A 19,109-nucleotide genomic window follows, 5' to 3' on the forward strand; every position below is an offset into this window, starting at 1 on the left:
GCTTGGTATGCGCTTACATAGCATAATATATATACACACACACACACATACACGTGGGACTGCGAGTGGAATTTAGACTAGAGAACTACTGTAATGTCAGATGGAATATTCAGATTAAAAAAGTTGTTTGGTCTTGCCTCTGTGGTATGCGCTGACATAGCATTATATATATATATATATATATATATATATATAACACGCCACCTGACAATGGGATATGGATCCCGGAAACGAATCCTCTTGTGAAGCGACTGAATAATACGGAGGGATCCAAACCGGCCGAATTGAAACACGACTTCGTTTCGAAAACCGAAGAAGCAGGAAAACCGCCATCCGCCCTTAAGGTAAGAGCTGTTCTCGTCTTTTTACCCTTCCTTGCAAAGTACAGGCGCTTCTGCGACGGGGCTCTGTTTGGGCGGGGCGATTAGCGTGAGCAAGTTCGAACCCAGGGCTAGCGGCAACGTGAGACGTACAAGTCCCAGAAGTTATTTGAACTCACTGTGGAATACGGAACTTTCATCCAATTAACTCCACGTCTGCTACTGTTACTTCGGCTTAACCAGCAATCAGACGGCATCAGGAACTGCTGATTTCGGCAGGGAAAGGTTACAGCGTTTAGACATTTAAACGGGAACATACACCGGTATTTCACAAGGTATAACCTACGAGTGCATCCCATGTTATATCCGCATAGAACACTCATAGAATAATACCAACATGGAGGAAGACGATGAACGAAGGAGGGAGGCTGCCACATTATTTGCACGTGGACCAGGGAAAGCAGGAACCGGCCCCGTGACACTTGAAAAAACAGAAAGCAGCCTATTGATATCACAATTAAGAAAATATGAGAAACTAAGGAAGCAAGAAATATCAAAATGGTGGGAGGCTACATCCCTTCAAGATTATGTGGACAAGTGTATGGTACCCCGGGGACTGAGAATTTACATCACCCCATCGCACGAATCACCCAATGCGCAAATGTTAGAGGAATGGTCGCAAGATTCAGCCGCCAGCAGTAAGAACATGTTGTGCATTCTTATAAAATATGCATGGGAAGATCGTGAAAACATAATCAAGCAATTGAAAGAACTTGAGGATGAATTTAGCAAACATCCCGACCAAGATACGATCAATAAATTCAAGGATGAGCTCAAAGGGCGCTTGAAAAAGAATGAAGAGGACATAAAATACCGTAAACAGCGTAAACTACATAGAGACTGTGGAGATTACGACAGTGGACGGATACTTACCTACAGTCCCAAATATGATTATTTGTACAAACAAGAAAATATCCCAATTGAGACACCTGAATTACAAGAAACCGAGGAAGCATGCTCTTCAAACGCCATCGCCAGTGAGCCGGATTCTGATGCATCGAGACACTCCACCAGCACTGCTTCTGAGACTGAAAGAGTTGTTAAGAAACCGGCGACTTTTTTAGAAGAGTTCAGGGTTCTAAGGACCAGACGGAAAAAAGAAGCGGAATCACAACAGCAGCAACAGTCCTTCCAGAAAACACCAACTCGTGGGAGACCAAGAGGACAAGCAAGAGGAAGAGTAGATCACAGAAGAGAAGACTCAAGTTCCAGCAGAGAAAACGCAAAGAGTACAAAGCCGGTGGGATCCAAAAGAGGCGGCTACAGACGAAGACGTTAACCATGGATGATGATATGGTAAATAAAACAATTATAAACTTGTCTTCTAGAACATTGACTCTTAAGGAAAAACGTACTCTCTGTTTGGGATTGACTTTTTGCCCCAGTGAACTTTTTAGTTATTCTGATACCCGAATAGATATGTATAAATTCGGCAGGAAACTAAAACTTCCGAAATGGCACTCACTAAGACCTATAGAAGATACTCCTCAATCCATTGTAGCAGCAGATATACCTGAACTCAATATTTATGATCATGATCTACTACTAGATATGTATGCACTGGGTGGTATATCATCAGATAGCCAACCTGATGATTCTATTGTAGGTGTGAGGGAAACTAATATGAATAGGGCTGCCTGTACTAGTTTTAGACCCAAATCTGTTTTTTACCCCATCATGCCACATGACCCTATAGATACATTTCAAGAAGTAGTCAGCAAAGAACTTGCTAAGCTCAAACACAAACAGTACAACAGAGATAACAGGAATAGAAATTTGTCCAAACAAGAACGTGACTTCATCCTGTCTTTGGCAGATGACAACTCTGTTATACTAAGACCCTCCGATAAGGGAGGAAACATTGTTCTGTGGGGCAGGGATCTTTATGTTAAAGAAGCCCTCAGACAACTTGAAGGTGATATCTTCTATACCAAATCCAACTCTAATGAATACAACAATAGTATAGAGGAAACATGGAATAGACTACACGATTGGCAAATAGAGGGGCTCCTCTCTTGGCACGAATTCTGCTTCCTCAAACGTGATTATCCTAAACTGCCAATTTTTTATTTGCTGCCTAAGGTTCACAAAAATCTCTTAGAACCCCCAGGCAGACCCATCATATCCTCCATAGGAAGTGTTAATGAAAATCTGTCAGTATATGTAGATCACTTCCTGAAAGATTATGTCATCCAACTTCCTTCCTTCATTAAGGACACAACTGACTTTCTCAAAAAAATAGATACCATCACATTGACAGAAGGCTCCATATTAATAACTATGGATGTCAGTGCCCTTTATACTGTCATAGACCACACTCAGGGTATGGAGGCTTGTTACTATTTCTTAAAAAACCGTGAAATAGGATTCAGAAACCACACAGTCATGCTAATAGAGATGATGAAACTCTGTCTACGCAACAACATATTTATGTTTGATGGTACCTTTTTCAAACAAATTCGTGGGGCGGCCATGGGTTCTGCTTTTTCTCCCAACTTCGCCAATTTATTTCTGGGGAAGTGGGAAGAAGAAATTATGACCAGTGTAGATCTCAAGGAGCACTTCACCAAGGTACATTTATGGTCTAGATACATTGACGACCTCTTCGTCATCTGGCGTGGCATAGAGGAAGAGGCTATTACCTTCATTGCAAAGCTGAATCAAAACAGCTACAATATACATCTGACATATAACATTAGCAGACACCAGGTGGATTTCCTAGATACCAGTATTGCGATCCAAGATGGCAAACTCAAACTCCACAGAAAGGACACCGCAGGCAACAGCTTACTGCATGCCCTCAGCTCCCACCCTGAACCACTCAAATGGAGCATCCCTTATGGGGAGCTTTTGAGAGCCAAAAGAAATTGCACTCAAGAGGCGGATTTCATACTCGAGAGTAGCAACATACTCCAACGGTTCCGTGATAGGGGATATCCCGAGGGGGTACTGACTAAAGCCCCTTTCTAAAGCCTCGATTATTCAGAGATTAGAGACCCTGAATCCTACGCCCAAACCTATTGTCTCCTCACAACTTCCTAGAATAATAACTACCTTTAACCAAAAGTCCAAACAAGTACAAAAAATAGTGGCTGATAATTGGAAAATTTTAAAATCTGACTCCATCATAGGCCCCAAATTGACCAACAGACCACTTATAACGTACAGAAGAGGCCGCAACTTAAGGGATATGTTGGTGAAAAGTGACATCTCTGATAAAAAGGGCCAACACATCCAAGGACTTAGTGGATTCTACCCTTGTGGGCATTGCAGGGCCTGTCGGTCTAGTGTGATGGTTAAAGACTTTGCAATACCAGGGACCAATACCAAAAAACAAATCAAACAATTTTTGACTTGTAGTTCCACTTATGTGATCTATATTTTGGAATGTCCATGTCACAAAAAATATGTGGGCAGTACTTCGTGCATGGCTAAGAAAAGAGTTCAGGAACATTTGAGGGCTATTAATAACAAAGACCCCAAATATCTCATTGCAAGACATTTCCAAACCGCACACCAATCAAACAATGACCTCTTAAGATACTATGCAATTGAACAGGTCAATGTTGGTAAGCGGGGTGGGAATCGCGAACTTGCCCTCCGAAAAAGAGAATCCAAATGGATATTAGAATTGGAGACCAAATTCCCTGGGGGACACAATTTGGACGAGGAACTTGCAACCCATCTGCACACTGAGTAATTGTACATAGCTGCCTTCTAAATTGGTCCATTGTATAATTTTTTTATTGTGTCCTGATGTTCAACATGTAATCTGAGTGTTCTTGCAAACTGATTGATGATGATGATGTTTTTAATCCATTTTAATCACTTGTTCTTGTTACCTCTTTTTAGGAGTCAGCCGGGGGCACGTCACTCCTTAGAAAATCTGAGCACTGCACTGACCCTCACATGTCTGAACTGAATAGAAGACTGTCACCTCACCACGATAAGCTAAGAAACACACCTTCACTTTTGTTATTTTATAAACCCCCCCCTTTTTTTGATTTTCCTTGATCCTTGGATCTAGATGCACTCTGTTTACCTTGATGGAACATCCCTAGTAGAACCTATTTTGATCACCTTATTGGAGGAAGGATACCTTAGAGACTATGAGATTTAGCCTGATCACTCACCAAATCTCAATTTGACTCTTTTCGGGCACTAGACCGAGTGCAATTTGCTTTTTGTAAATATGTGATGCTGCGACATAGGCGCTTAGCAATAAGTTATTCCTATGCACTATGAACATGCCAGACGACTCAGTCTTATGGGGGTAATGCTGAATGTGTCAGAAATGGTTAGAATCGTGGTTATAGCCTTGTTAAATGCGACAATGCATTCTCTTACATGCACAAATGACTCTGACTGCATCGCATGATCAAAATGTTACTTACAGCTCACATTTGGCTATAACGGTTACTTGTCTAGCAATGGTTTGTAACAAGCACCCTATACGGATCATGATTATGTTGACATTGGTGCATATGCAATTGTTTGAATCACGTCAGACGATATAGTTCTATTGATTTAATGCCACATGGGTCAAAAACTGTTTGAATCGTGGTAATAGCATTGTCAAATGCGGAAATGCAGTCACTTTTATGCACAATTGACTCGGACTTCATTGCATGGTCGTAATGTTACGTATAGGTCATACAAGGACCCAATGTTTATGTATTACGAACTACTAGATTAGCTTTTGTTCAAGTATTATTATTATTTTTAAGTCCGGTTGCTTACAGAGTAACATGTTTGCATTAAGGGGCGATGCCCACCCAGCAATACATCTACCGGATTCATTAGCTTGGTTATAATTTATTTTAAAAAAACCGTTTTTTCAATATGAGATGGAGTTCAGGTTTCCCATATATATTGATTGAATTCACTGTTTTGATTTCTAAATTTCTATGATGTAATAGAGATTTAACGCAAAAGAACTATTCAATAATGGCCGATGCATTTTCTTGAATGTCAGTGTCCTTCTACTATGTTGACTATACATGGTGATCATTGGTGTTTGTACATAAGATGTTCCTGATTGGTTTGTGGTTAACATGTGATCAAGGCACTTCTGTGCTGAAACACGTAGCGTTATCTTGTGAATAAACTCCCACTAGCTGTACCTTTCTGAGATCGTGTTTTTGCTTATCGTAGCAGGAAACCTTATATATATATATTACCTACTGGCGGTCGCCAGTAGGTAGTTATAGTTAGGACCCCTTTTCCATACGAAATCCGCAACATTCTATTTTGAATAACTTTGGCGCCGGTCGATGAATCCTCGCGAATTTCTCAAAATAGGTGGGGCGCTACGCTCCGCTCCTACCCTGAAAGTCTCGGGGGGATTCGTCAAGCGGGGGCTGAGATAAAAGGGGGGTCCCAAAACGCGTTTTTCCCATGCATTTTTCCATAGGACCTTTAGACAGAGCTACAGCCCGAACGGCTGAACAGAATTACTAGAAATTTGGCAGAGAGGTAGTCCCTATGTCAAGGAAGTGCCTTTTGTAGGTTTGGTGTAAATCTGTTCAGTAGATTCTGAGAAAATAGCCTTTAAATCAATATATATATCTGAGCCCGCTTACGGTACGCTTACCGTACGCTTACCGTACGCGTACGGTGGCGTGCGCGAGCGCGATTCTGATTGGCTCTTAGATCTTAGTAAACATTCGAATCGGCCGAAACCAGGAAGCGGCGTCCGCCATTTTGTCTCTCGCACTGAGTGTTATTTATCAAACATGATGCCCAAAAACATGTTACGGGGCTGTTTTGACAACTCCCTCCCACATAGTCATGTTGAGGGAGTCCCCAAACATCCCCCAAGAGCAAAAGCGGTTTTATTTTTTTTTTGGCAATTTCGCCGAGTACGCTTACCGTACGCTTACCGTAAGCGTACGGTAAAAAATAGAAATAAAAAAAACACTATCCACACTTACCCCACCCCCTGTGCTTTTGTTGCCCGTAGGCCACCAAATGTACAGGGCTTATTACATCTGTAAAAAAACTATATTTTGGCAACATGAAATTATAAAATCGAAATAAAAAAAACACTATCCACATTGACCCCACCCCCTGTGCTTTTGGTGGCCGAAGGCCACCAAATGTACAGGGCTTATTAAAGTTGATAAAAACCGTGCACGGAACGCACTGCGTTAAGTGGGCGCGCACGCCTCGAATGGCGTAAAGTAACTTAGCATTTAAAAAACCGTACAAATTCACTGAAAAAACCATAGGTTTCACACACGTTATAGTTAGGAATTAGCATTTAAAAAACCTTGCAAATTCACTGAAAAAAACATAGGTTTCACACATGTTATAGTTAGCGGAAATTTTACTGATAAAAAACCAATGAAATTGCCCCGTTATAGTTAGTGCTGGCAACTATAACTCACGCGACCGCAATCTTCTGCTGATGACATATGTGTCTTTATAAAAAAAATATTTGTAATATATGTATAGCTAAAAATGTATGGAAGAAGACATGGGCAAATAAGTGTCTAAATACAGTATTAGCATCAGCAGAGGATTGCGGTCGCGTGAGTTATAGTTGCCAGCACTAACTATAACGGGGCAATTTCATTGGTTTTTTATCAGTAAAATTTCCGCTAACTATAACATGTGTGAAACCTATGGTTTTTTCAGTGAATTTGCAAGGTTTTTTAAATGCTAATTCCTAACTATAACGTGTGTGAAACCTATGGTTTTTTCAGTGAATATATATATATATATATATATATATATACACACACACACACATACACACGCACACATTCACGTGGGACTGCGACTGGAATTTAGACTGGAGTACTACTGTAATCTCAGCTGGATTATTCAGATAAAAAAAGTTGTTTAGTCTCGCCTCTGTGGTTTACCAGTTAATAATGCATGACTTGTTCTGCAATCTCCGAGTTTTGAATAGACGACATTTTAATACATGTTTCTAATTAAAAAGAACATAATGTTTCACTGCAGAACGTATTGAATGTCCAGAAATGAAGAGGCTTAATATTACATGATGGATGTATTTTTAAGTAAAGACATTTAACACTTGGATATGATTTCAGGTGACAGTACTCAGCAGAATACAAAGCACCAGTAACAGCGCACCTAGACCAAAGAACAATAGTCTTCTACATTTTTACCTTGTTTGGGCACCAAAACAAAACCACTATAACAGCTTCAAGAAGAGGGATGAGTTTAAATGGAACACAGAATATCTGGATTTTTTTATTGACCTCATAAGGGATATTATTTTAGCCCATACTGCGGACAACACTGCAAATACTGTGGGAACCATGGCTGTCGGAGAAGAATATATAAAATGCAGTAACCGTGAGCTTCTGCAAACTGCAAGGCGGCTGCACCAGGGGGCAGAGGCGAAGGCCGAGACATTGGCTCGTCAGGAGTCACGGCGAACCCTTAAGCCGACCCAGGCCTGATGGGCTGCCTGGGGCATCAACAGCCCCGATCAGTGACTCGTCCTGTTCTCTTGCACCTCTCTTCTTCCCACAGCTGTGCAGTTGGAGCAGAGAATGAAGAGTGACACACCAGCGGAACCTTGTTGGAAGCCACAGTTTGTCAAGCATCTGGACCAATAAATGCAGGGTAGGTAACAGCTGGGCATGGGAATGTGGTCAGGTCCATTGATGTGTGGATGACAACCGGTCGTGTGACCCAGAGACATTGGTGGCTATGAGCGGCAGCAAAGCCTGGTCCGGTCTACCCCCGTCTTATTTTAGTCTCTGGGACATTGCTGTGACGGCTGTGGAGGGTTAGAGGAGAGACCATGGATAGTTTAACGGGAGAGGTGCCTTGCCCCCTGTGGTTGGAGAGACGATAGGCTCTGTGGCTGGCTCTTTGGGCTGGGAGATGGCCTGGACCACCTTGATCTGTCCCCAGCTTATGTTTTCTCATTTCGCTCCCCTCTGCTGTCACGCAACTGCGGCTGATGGGCATATTGGGGGCCCTTCCACCCGTTAGAGATGGCTGGGAGTATGCGGCAGTGACCTGATCCTCGTCTAACTTAAGCATACCTACAGTGGTGCAAGTAGCAGCAGATCCTACAATTACGTGCAGAGCAGATACTTTTCCCCCACACCCCTAGTACCTGAAGGGGTTACAGGGCGCACCTTAGGCCCCTCCTATCTGGGCCCTGCTGTTGGGATCTAGGAATAGACTTAGACCCAGTATAGACAGACGGGAGCAAGGTTAAGGGTCAAGGGGGGCCTCCCTTCAGGAAGAATGGAAAGGCTTGCTATGCCCCCTGCAGTTCTGCTAGATCAAATACTCATTGGTGTGGTGGACCATGCAGGTGGCTCTTTAGAACTGGTCACCCAGCAATAATCCTGCAGGCTATTAGAGACACAAAGCAGGTGCTAGAGGACAAGATGGGCGGTAGGAGCAGAGGTTTCTCTGCTCAGACAGGACCTTCGGAACCTGGCAGACAGCGCCACAGAGGCAGAAACTTGACATCTCAACAGTGGAAGATGAGGTGCAAATCCAAAGATCAACTTGAAAGAATTAAAGGACGTATCGGTCCTGCAGAGAAAGCAGAAGGTCAATCCAGAAGAAGTAAGATGAGGCTTCAGGGTGTTCCAAAGGGGCAGAGGACAACGGGCCTAAATAATTTTTTCTACAACCTGGTTCAAATCCTGGAGACGGATCAGTCCTCCTGTTTTATGATCAAGATGGCACAAACAGCTGTGGCTTATAGTTACCAAAAGATAACTGTAGACCCAACCAAAAGACTACAAAGAACAGTCGAACTCATGGTCGAGGAGGCTGAGAGCAATCAATGGATCTCAAAACATGAAGCTGAATTTCTCAGAACAAAAATCACCCAGAACTCCATATTTCTACTCATTACCCAAAACCCATAAGAACAAGTTACCCCCACCAGGACGCCCAATAGTCTCAGGGATTGGTTCTGTCCTTGAACCACTCTCACAATTTGCAGACCAATTCCTGAGACCAATAGTACAGAAAACACCCACTTATCTAAAAGATACAAGAGATCTCCTTAACCTGCTGGTAGATCAAACATATGATGAACGGACAATGCTCTTGGTAGGACTCGACGTTGAGAGTCTCTATACAAGCTTACCACAACAAAAAACTCTAGACACCCTAGAGGACATTCTCTTTTTCCAAGATTGGCAATACAGAACCCCTAGGCACTTTGTATTAGAGTGTTGCAGGATGGCCCTCACTGAAAACCTTTTTGAATATGAGGGAACCCTATTTGCTCAGTGTCACGGTACTTCGATGGGCAATACATTCACCCCCAGTGTAGCGGGACTATACGTTAGTGATTTTGAACGACAATGGATACAGAACCCCAACAACCCCTTCCTGACACGGATGAAATTCTGGCGCAGATACATAGATGACATCCTAATGATCTGGGAAGACTCTCGAGAAGCTCTACAAGAATTTCTTACATGGATCAACACAAGAGACGAGTGTCTCAAGTTCACATATTCATCAGACAGCAGAAAAATAGACTTCCTTGACATCACGATTTTTTCTGAAAACAATACACTACAAACCAAAACCTTCTACAAGCCAACAGCAAGAAACAGCATTTTATCTTACAACAGTTTCCACCCTCGACCCTTGAGGGAAAATTTACCTTACAGTCAGTTTCTACGACTAAAACAAAACTGCAGCAAGCTGACGGACTACAAGACACAAGCTAAAGCTTTAGAACACAAGCTAGAACTGAGGAATTACCCAATAAAGAATTGCCAAAAAAGAGCAAGGAATCAGCCCAGAGGATGTTTACTGGAATCTGTTCCACGAGAAAAACCAGCAGACCTATTGACTTGTGTCACAACATACTGCACATCCACAAATACTGTAAAGAAAATAATAAACAGAAACTGGAGAATTCTAACGTCCAATAACCTGAATTGGCCTAAACCACGCTTCGCCAATAAGCGAACATAGAATATCAAGGACCTTCTTGTACACACAAGACCAATTCCTGCTACAAATAAAGGAACCTTGACAACACTTTGGAACCTAAACCCAATAGTAGGACACCACCCTTGTGGCTCCTGTTCAGTCTGTAAACTCACTAAGTCAACCAAAACACTACAACTTCTACCCAATCTCAGGGCTCGACAAATCCACTCGACCGCTGGCATTTGCGAGGTAAATTTTAAGAGGTCGAGCTATTTTTAGGTCCTACTCGCCCTTTCTGGCGAGTAGGAAAACATACTAACTTTGGTCCTCAGTCTTTGAAAACGGAGCTAATGTGACAAGATAACAAGATTTAAAGGCCTTTTTATTGCTCACAAAGCAAATGAGCAATAAAAATGCCTTTAAATCTTGTTATCTTGTCACTTTTGCTCCGCTTTCAGAGACGGAGGTCAAGTAGGTCACTGTTAGGGTAGATTTTTCAAGGTACTAGTCCTGCAGGACTAGTACAATTTTTTAGATTTTTCGAGCCCTGAATCTCACATGGACGCTACGTCATCACACAAACTGCAATACAACACATGTAATTTACATGATTGTATGTCCCTGTGGCCTTAAATACATAGGGATGACGTGCCGTAAAGTGAAACTCCGAATTTGTGAACACAGGAGCAACGTAACTTGCAAACGAGTAACAACCAGGATGAGCAAACACTACATTGAACGTAATCCTGATCCCGATGACCTCAAGTGGGTAATTCTTGAGTCTTTACAAACAAAATCACACAATGCAGAGAAGATTATTTTCGAAAAAGAACAACGATGGATTTACCGTCTCCACACGGACACAGGGGGAATGAACGATAATATTCCTTGGCATGTATTATCATGAACCATAAGATCCTGTAGAAGAATCATGACTGACCGTAGATGTTATTCTTACATAAAACACCCAAAGTAATAGACCAACCCTTACTGCTCTATTTTTCTTTACTGCTCTATTTTTATACATTAACCATTTTTATACATAAACATTTAGAGAAACAGGGAGTTTGTCACAATAGTAGACCAATATCTTTCAGAATCTAAATGAAAATCTTTATTGAAATGTAAAATGACTCACATCCCATGTTCACTAAACACATTATTTTTCCGCTCAAAATATAAACAATATCGTATACCTACATTGATTGCACCATCTGTTATTAATTTTTAACCGATGAAAGAATTGTTCACCGCGATGCAGTCTTTCTACCATCAATATAGAACATTGTGCCAATCAACCATGCCAACCAACACCATCAATAGTCCTTCTTCCCTTTTTATAATTACCGGGGATACAAACGAACCATGAGCGGCCCCCGCGTCATTCGGAGCACCGTGTACAGAGCCAGCACAAGTGAATTACTGTGTAAGAACTGGTGAGAGATGCGAACAAACCTTCTAGCAGACCTTCCTGCCGTCACCTACATCTCAAGTAAGATACCTCTTAACAAATGTATTTCTTCCCAGAATAGAATCGGTATTCTGAGGCCCACCGGTGACTCCATGATGTTTCATTCTAACGCTCATAAGGTAAAAGCCGCCGTTAAACTGTTTTTTACATCGCGCACATTTCCATTGCTAATAACGCACCGCGCATATGTTTGATTCTTTAATTCTTACACTCCTCTGCTGCATGAAAACTTCGGACTCGTTATGAACCATATACGCCAATTGAGTCCTTCAGATACCCTGGGTGCAATGATTGTTTTTTAAAATGTACAATAGTCAGTCACTTACGCACTCAATGACCTTCCCTTCGTCACAAAGATATAAAGAATCAGGTACACGTTCTACAAGTGAGACAGCGCAGCTACTAAACCGGCCACTGCCTCACTGTCCTGAGTAATTGACTATCATGTTTATAAAATATAAAGACACGAGAAAACAATTTTCTATCAACAGCCTTTGGCACGAATGTCAATCTAGCGTGATGTATACTCCTGTAAACTTGAACCTATCCGTAATGTTTCCCCCCCCCCCCCTTTTTGTATTTGTATTCATTCAAACGCATAACTTATGCTAGGAACTCACACCCAATGTGGTAAACTGAGTATTTCTGTTTCAGCAGTCTCCTCCTGAAACTAACAATGCATTAAGTTTCATGTACAACTTTCTTTTCAGGTACAGATACTATTGGTCTGACCTTACGACACAAGAGTGGTGAGTACACCTCTCTCTGCAGAGCCCAAAGGGCCCCGCATACTTAACTTCGGTCCTGACGAAAGCCCCTAGAGTTCGCAGAGGGCTGAAACATGTTGACCCTAACAGTGCGCTAGATCAGTAACTCGGTCTTAGAAACGCACGATTCTAATTTTAACCTCCCACATCACTGACTCCCTAATAAATTATTGAGGACACAAGTTATATAGGGATTTGAAACATTTCACGAGAGCACAAGCACCTTTTTACCCTTATTCCTGACCACTACTGACAGTACCAGCAGGTCTTCCTCCAGGTGGAGGTCAGCATTTTTACAAAGAAAAAGACCCAATGATGATGCTGAAACAGTACACAAAGGCGGAGAATCAAGATATACCGCCACCGGCCTGTGTACAGTTATGAGGGTTTTTTATGACGGACACTATTGAAAGACCCTGGTTACACAGGACAAGTGGTCCATTCTCCACCCCCTTGATTAATAACAAACCTTTGGAAGCCGGATGGATCACAGCTTCTTCTTTTTCCCTCCACTTTGATTATTGCGTTATAGTTACCTACCTCCACCTCCCCTCCCTCCCATCCCCCCTTCCATAATCATGCAGGTTTTGAACTACATTGACCAGGATATCATTCTCAGAGCCTCTTGAGAAAAACAACAAGTCTACTGTGATTACACTAAGATGCTCATCTTCCCAGACTATACAGCCCAGGTGCTGCAGCAGCGAAAATCCTTCACAGGAGTTAAATAGAACCTCAGCATATGCTGCTGCACCCCAGAAAACTCCAGATACTGTATATTAGGAAATCTCTTTTCCTTGAAACTCCTGAAAGTGTATGGAAATAGGTGGAAGAAAGACAAATCCCTCACCTCAGCCGGGAGACTCCTGAAGAACGATGGCTGAATGGTGCCTTCGGCAGCCAATCTACCCCAGAACTTCATCCAAAACACAGGTAAAGATGATGTACCAGATCTAGGAAGAGGAAATGGAGCGGGGACAATCAGTGATGATGAAAGCCCCAGTACACAAACTACTTGACTCAACCCCTGGCACTGAGTCTCATGTTGCTAGCTATTGCATGTGTATTGTTAAATGAAAGATCAGAATGGAGTCAGATGTGGCTCAAAATATTGGCTTTATCGCTTACACATTACAATGGTTTTTAACTCACGAGTGCTAGGTGATTGTCTTTCTAAATATATGGCACTATTCAGCTGATACCAAGGCAGCAGTGCGCTAGGGGCTGCCAATTCCATGAAAATATTCACTCAGCTCACTTGTAAGAGCGACGTAATTCTTCTTCCATGTATGGAGTATAGGGTGGGGGAGAGTTGAAATGTTCTGTTCGTTTGCCGGCCACTCACGATATAGTTGGTATGACATAAGATATCATACTTTTCATATAATGCAAGACCGGACAGCAAGAACATAGATTAATCGCATGGAATGTAATGAATGTAAATGGCCTAAATAGTGAAATTAAGAGAGGAACTCTATTCCAACGGGTTTAAAAAAAATGGGCCCTCAGTATTCTACTACAGGAAACGCATCTTCTGGGAGCCAAAGGTCAATTCTTCAGGAGATATGTGTAAGATTGGGTGTTTCACTAAAGGTTCTCGGTCATTCCCCATGGTGGTCCACCACTGTGCACCGAGACAGTGGGTAATGATTTCTGGGCTAATGGAAGGTAGATCCTGCACTAAAGTTAGAATCAACAAGCGAAACATATTAAAGAAAGACACCATGCAGGGGTTAACCAATCTCCTACTTAATGAGACCACATTAATATAGTGATAACTTGGAGTCAAAAATCCACTGACTTCCCCACCTACACTATAGTTAGGAGTCTCTTCAAATGGATATCATTGCTGGAACTCAGTATTGTTTGAATAGTGAATAATTTGAAAGAGGGTTTTTCCACTATTCATATTCCCACCAATCCCAATCTAGATTGGACTACTTATTTGAACCAGTAGCAGATTGAGTTGGTGTCAGTGGCTCACGTATCTTATCAAGATACCTCTCTGACCAATTCCGATAGAGATGGTGTTAACCTGCCCCTATAGAGGTAACCGGTCGAGATAGAATGCCTGGAGGCTGTTAGCTAACACATTTGCTGAGTTTCTGAAGGAGAAGCTAGAACTTGTTACTTTAACACAGGATTGTTTTCCTCCAAAGTAGTAGTGTGAGAGGCCCTCAAGGCATGGAAGGACAATCTCTTTGATGGGCAGATGGACGAAAGAGCGGGAAGGGGAGATCACTTCGCTAGAGCAGCAAATTACCATGCTTCAGAGTGAAGCTGTGCAGTCTCCTGATGAGGAGATCCTCTATCGAACAGCGATGGTGAGAGGATAGAATGATCGGGGCTAAGCTCTTAGACTCAGCGAAACTCACTTGGATCGTATCACAGCATAGGATATATAAGGCCAGCGATAACACCAGCAGTCTTATCTATTGGCTTGGAAATTTTTAGGAATATCCAGAAGCATCTCTGGAATTCAAGACCTGCAGCTCAGGCTGATCTCTAACTCCCAAGACATAGCCAACACATTCACCAACAACTATAAAACCCTATACACCAGACAAGAACCGCATAATTTAGTATAGAGGTCTATATCACAAGATTTATCAATAGGTTGCAGGTGAGGGACAAGTAGGTCCTGGACCTTCCCACTACGGAGGCGATTTCAGCAGCCATTAAAGATATACCGTTGGGGGAAACAATGTGTCCTAAAAGTTTCCCCCTTGTATTCTGTAAAAATAGCATTTCTGGCTTGGTCCCTCACATAAAAAAAATGTTTGAAGAGGCACTTCAGCGTGGAATATTGCCATACCATCTGCTCGTGGTCACAGTAGTGGTTATTCTTAAAAAGGGGAGTATACTGTTCCACATGGACTATTGCAGACTCGCAGTGGAGTCTGTATGTAGTCACTGAGAGCATGCACTCATATGAGCAAGTGCCCTCACCCACCCGAAGGTGGAACGCTTCATCATTGGGCTTGCTTCTCATTGGGCTGGCACTGCAATGCCCAACGGATCCTGCAAAAGGGTGCTTTAGTAGAGATCTTTTAATAGCTAGTGGGTTAATAGGGGGTTTGATTGTGTTTCAAGTCGGGGGATAAAAGATTGGAGAAATGTGGACTAAAATCGACTATAGACATTGTGGAGCTATCAATTTAATAGGTTTCTGAATCTATGTCGAGGTTAAAAGCAGAGTGAGAGACTAAGAGACATAATGATCCTGGTCTCTTCAATGTAGAGGTATACTTTGTGATGCAAGATCTAGTCCACATATCTAGATCTTGACATGATTCAGGTTACAATTGTGTCGAAAAGCGATCACTTGGCATTTTATCAGAACCTATATATTGGCATATCTAATCTTCTAGAAGGGAGTGAAACCCAAGTGTGTGTTTGGGTTCTTTCACCTAGGTGAGTTGTGTGGTAATCCACTTTTAACTAAATTTGTTTCAAGACAATCACGTCACTGCATGTGTGCTTCATGATAAAATAGTGGCCCTCCAAGTAGCTGGAGAGGCCCCCATGGAAAACAAGGACATGTCTCATGTCAAACAGGCATTTGTGCTTCGTGGAACAGCGGTGTACTACCCTACCCTCATCCAGTGACCGCTGTTCCATGAAGAACAAATTTAAAGGGTCATTGTTTTAACATGAAGCACACGTGCACCAATGCTGTGCGTCTTCAAACAAATTTAACTCTGAGAAGGCATATGATTCTGTGGACAGGTCCTTCCTCCAGAGAGCCTCGGAGGCGACACACCTTGGCCCAATTTTTAGAGTATACATGACACTACCCATTGCTGTGGGCACGGGTCCAGGAAAATGGAGTGGCATCCAAACCTTTCAATATACAGAGGGGTATGGGACCTCATTTATATATCTTGGCATATATATCTCACAGAATCCGCAGTTTGTGTCAGGAACTAAATATCGCACCTTATATAAAAATAAAAAACAAATTCAAAACAGGCATGAAGTAAAAGCCATGTGACTATAATAGGGGGGAGAGGGATACATTATAATGATAGCCTTACCCCAGATACTGCATGTCCTCAAAAACTAACCATATACACACACCTTAAGAACTTCTTCACCACACTACAATCGTCAATAACAAGATACTTATGGGCAGGCGAGACGCCACGTGTCATTTTCACTAAATGTGAACAGACACCTTATGATGGTGGACTGGGGATTGAGAACATTAGGCTACATTACTGTACGGAACACTTACTCCCTCTGAAGGAGTGGTTCTTTGTAGACACGGCAGAGCACACTTTAGGATTCCGAATTTGATGTCACAAATGCCTAGGAAGAAACTGAACTCTACAATACAACCAATCACCAGAATACCACTGGAGTGCTGGCACTGGGCCCTAAAAATGAGTGGTTGGCGTGGAAGAATAACAAAGAACTGAGTGGTATTTTTCATGGCGTTCAGCAGACACCCAACTGACATATTTGCACATGTGACACCATTGGGTTATTTAGAGTTGAAGATTAATGGGAAGAAAGTAACATCAATACAGTTGGGCAGTTGACCTCCATAAATCACAGTTCTTTCATTACTTACAAATTAGAGACGCCCTTGAGGGATATAATGCAGAACTCGTCAGTACCGAATTTCAACTCACTAACAGGGATCTCCAACAGGGCAATTGTGAGTTACCAGTAGCTCTCAGGCTACTTCTGAGTAGCTCGGACATGATAATTACCTGTGATCTTGTTTGACAATATACAGCTGCCAAAATGCTAATGCAACACTATACAACACAGTGCACCACTTTCTGTGGGTCCTCGGAAGCTGAAAATGCAGGACTACGTAACCCACACTCTTAAAAAAAAGATTTCTTTCTTTTCTTTCTGTATTTTCATTTTCTTTCACTACTTCTTTGTTTCCTTCTTTTGCTACTTTCTTTTTCTCCTTTTTTTAGGCTCATCTTTCTATGTTTTCATTTGTTACTTTTCTTCTGCATACTTTCGCACCTACAATTTTGTGTTTCTCTTTGCCTCCACTTTCTCGCCTTCCTTCTCATTACCATTCTCTCTTGTCTCCTTTAATTTTCTGTCTTTCCTTTCCAATTTCTTGTTCTCTTTTACTTTCTTTTCTTGTCTTCTTACACTGTTACTTTCTTTTTTCTTCTGCTCTTTCATTCCCTCTCCTGCCGTCTCACCTTATCCTCCTTTCCAGATTTCTTTCACTGTGTTTTTTCTTTCTTGCTCTCCTTTTTCGTTCCTTTCCTTCTGGACGTATTCTACTTGCTCTCCTTTCCTCTGACCTTCACTCTTTCCTTGTTTCAGTCTTACTTTTTTCTTTCTTTGTCTACTTTCACTTCGTCCTATTTTGTTTTCTCCCTTTTGCTTTTCCCCTTTATTGGTTCTTCTTTGTTTAGGTTTTTTCTTCCTTTTTTTTTTTTTAGTTTTATTCTCATTCTTTCTCCGTTATTCAGCTGTCCCTCAGTTTTTTCCCTCATTGTGTCCTTTTTGCTAGTTTCTCTTGTCCTTTTTTCTTTCATTCTCCTTCCCCCTCTCAGGCGCTCTCACCCCACCTTTCTCTCACACTTCCCTTTCACTTACTCACTCCCCTTACATATGCTTTTCTATTTTTGTATCCTTTGTTCCTTCTCGGTCTTTTTCACTGGTTTTGCCTCTTCATTTCTTCCCTCACATTTCTTTCTTCTTCCTCTTAGTTTCTCTTCGTGTCTTGCTTCGGTCCTCTCCTACTCCATTCATCATTCTTTATTTCTGGTTTTCTTTTGATCTTTCTTCCCTTGTTTAAAGAATGCCTCGCTTCGTAAAGCAATCTCTTCATAAGCTACTTTGTGTGTCATTATTGTAGGACTGCTGTACAGTGTGCAAGTCACTACACAGATATGTTTACTTTACTCGTAGATAGCTATGAAGTTGGCATGCACTTTGCAAAATGTATAATTACTAATGGTCCTTTGTGCCGTAACTCTCAAAATAAACTGTGAGATATTTATGTATTGCACGTTAATGAGATCACAAGTCTAAATTAGACTCTCAATATGATTTACAAACAAGGGACAAAACTAATCTTTGGGGACCCCACAAGTTAACATTTGTTATATAGCCTGAGTGGCTTTAATGCTGTATGCTCACTGGAACAGAACTGGGATACTCTAGGGGCAGTGTTTAGGATACGTGGACTTCATTTTCTGTTATCTAACACACATATATTAGGCTGTAGCTCATAATGCTTTTCAGTGACCAGAAGTAGATCACTCTACAGAAAAGGTCAGAGATGCACTAGAATGGTAAACTATCCCTTGAAAACTGGAGGGGAAACATATGTCCAGAATATACAGAAGACTAGTGGAAAAACACGCAAGCCCCCCCTAAAACTACTAAAAGAAAAATTTTGTAGTGATTTAGTTCCCATGGAGGAAGACGAGAGAGGGGAAGTAAAGATGGCTGCCAGACAATAGTAATATCAGCCTGCATACACATTATTTACCATTCAATTATTTCCATGATGTTTCCTACACACTTGCAATGTTATAAAAGATGAGATGGAGCCCTGACCAGACTTGTCTTAAATGCATAACAGATGTGAGTGCCTTT

The 19,109-nt window shown here is 41.8% G+C and overlaps 1 protein-coding gene across 3 annotated transcripts in view; it reads right to left on the minus strand.

Moving 5' to 3' along the window:
• The window catches only part of FCHO2 (FCH and mu domain containing endocytic adaptor 2), a 1,031,922-nt gene that overhangs the window by 997,553 nt on the left and 15,260 nt on the right, over positions 1 to 19,109 (minus strand). The window contains exon 2 of one of the 3 annotated variants that reach the window (XM_085632344.1): positions 13,372 to 13,474. The exons of the other annotated variants lie outside the window; for them this stretch is intronic. Coding sequence (XP_085488470.1) covers positions 13,372 to 13,443 — 72 coding nt within the window. The 5' untranslated portion in view covers positions 13,444 to 13,474. The remainder of the gene's footprint in view (positions 1 to 13,371; positions 13,475 to 19,109) is intronic. 3 annotated transcript variants of the gene reach the window in all.

This window comes from Triturus cristatus, chromosome 2_1, assembly GCF_964204655.1.
Source record: "Triturus cristatus chromosome 2_1, aTriCri1.1, whole genome shotgun sequence".
Lineage (NCBI taxonomy): Eukaryota > Metazoa > Chordata > Amphibia > Caudata > Salamandridae > Triturus > Triturus cristatus.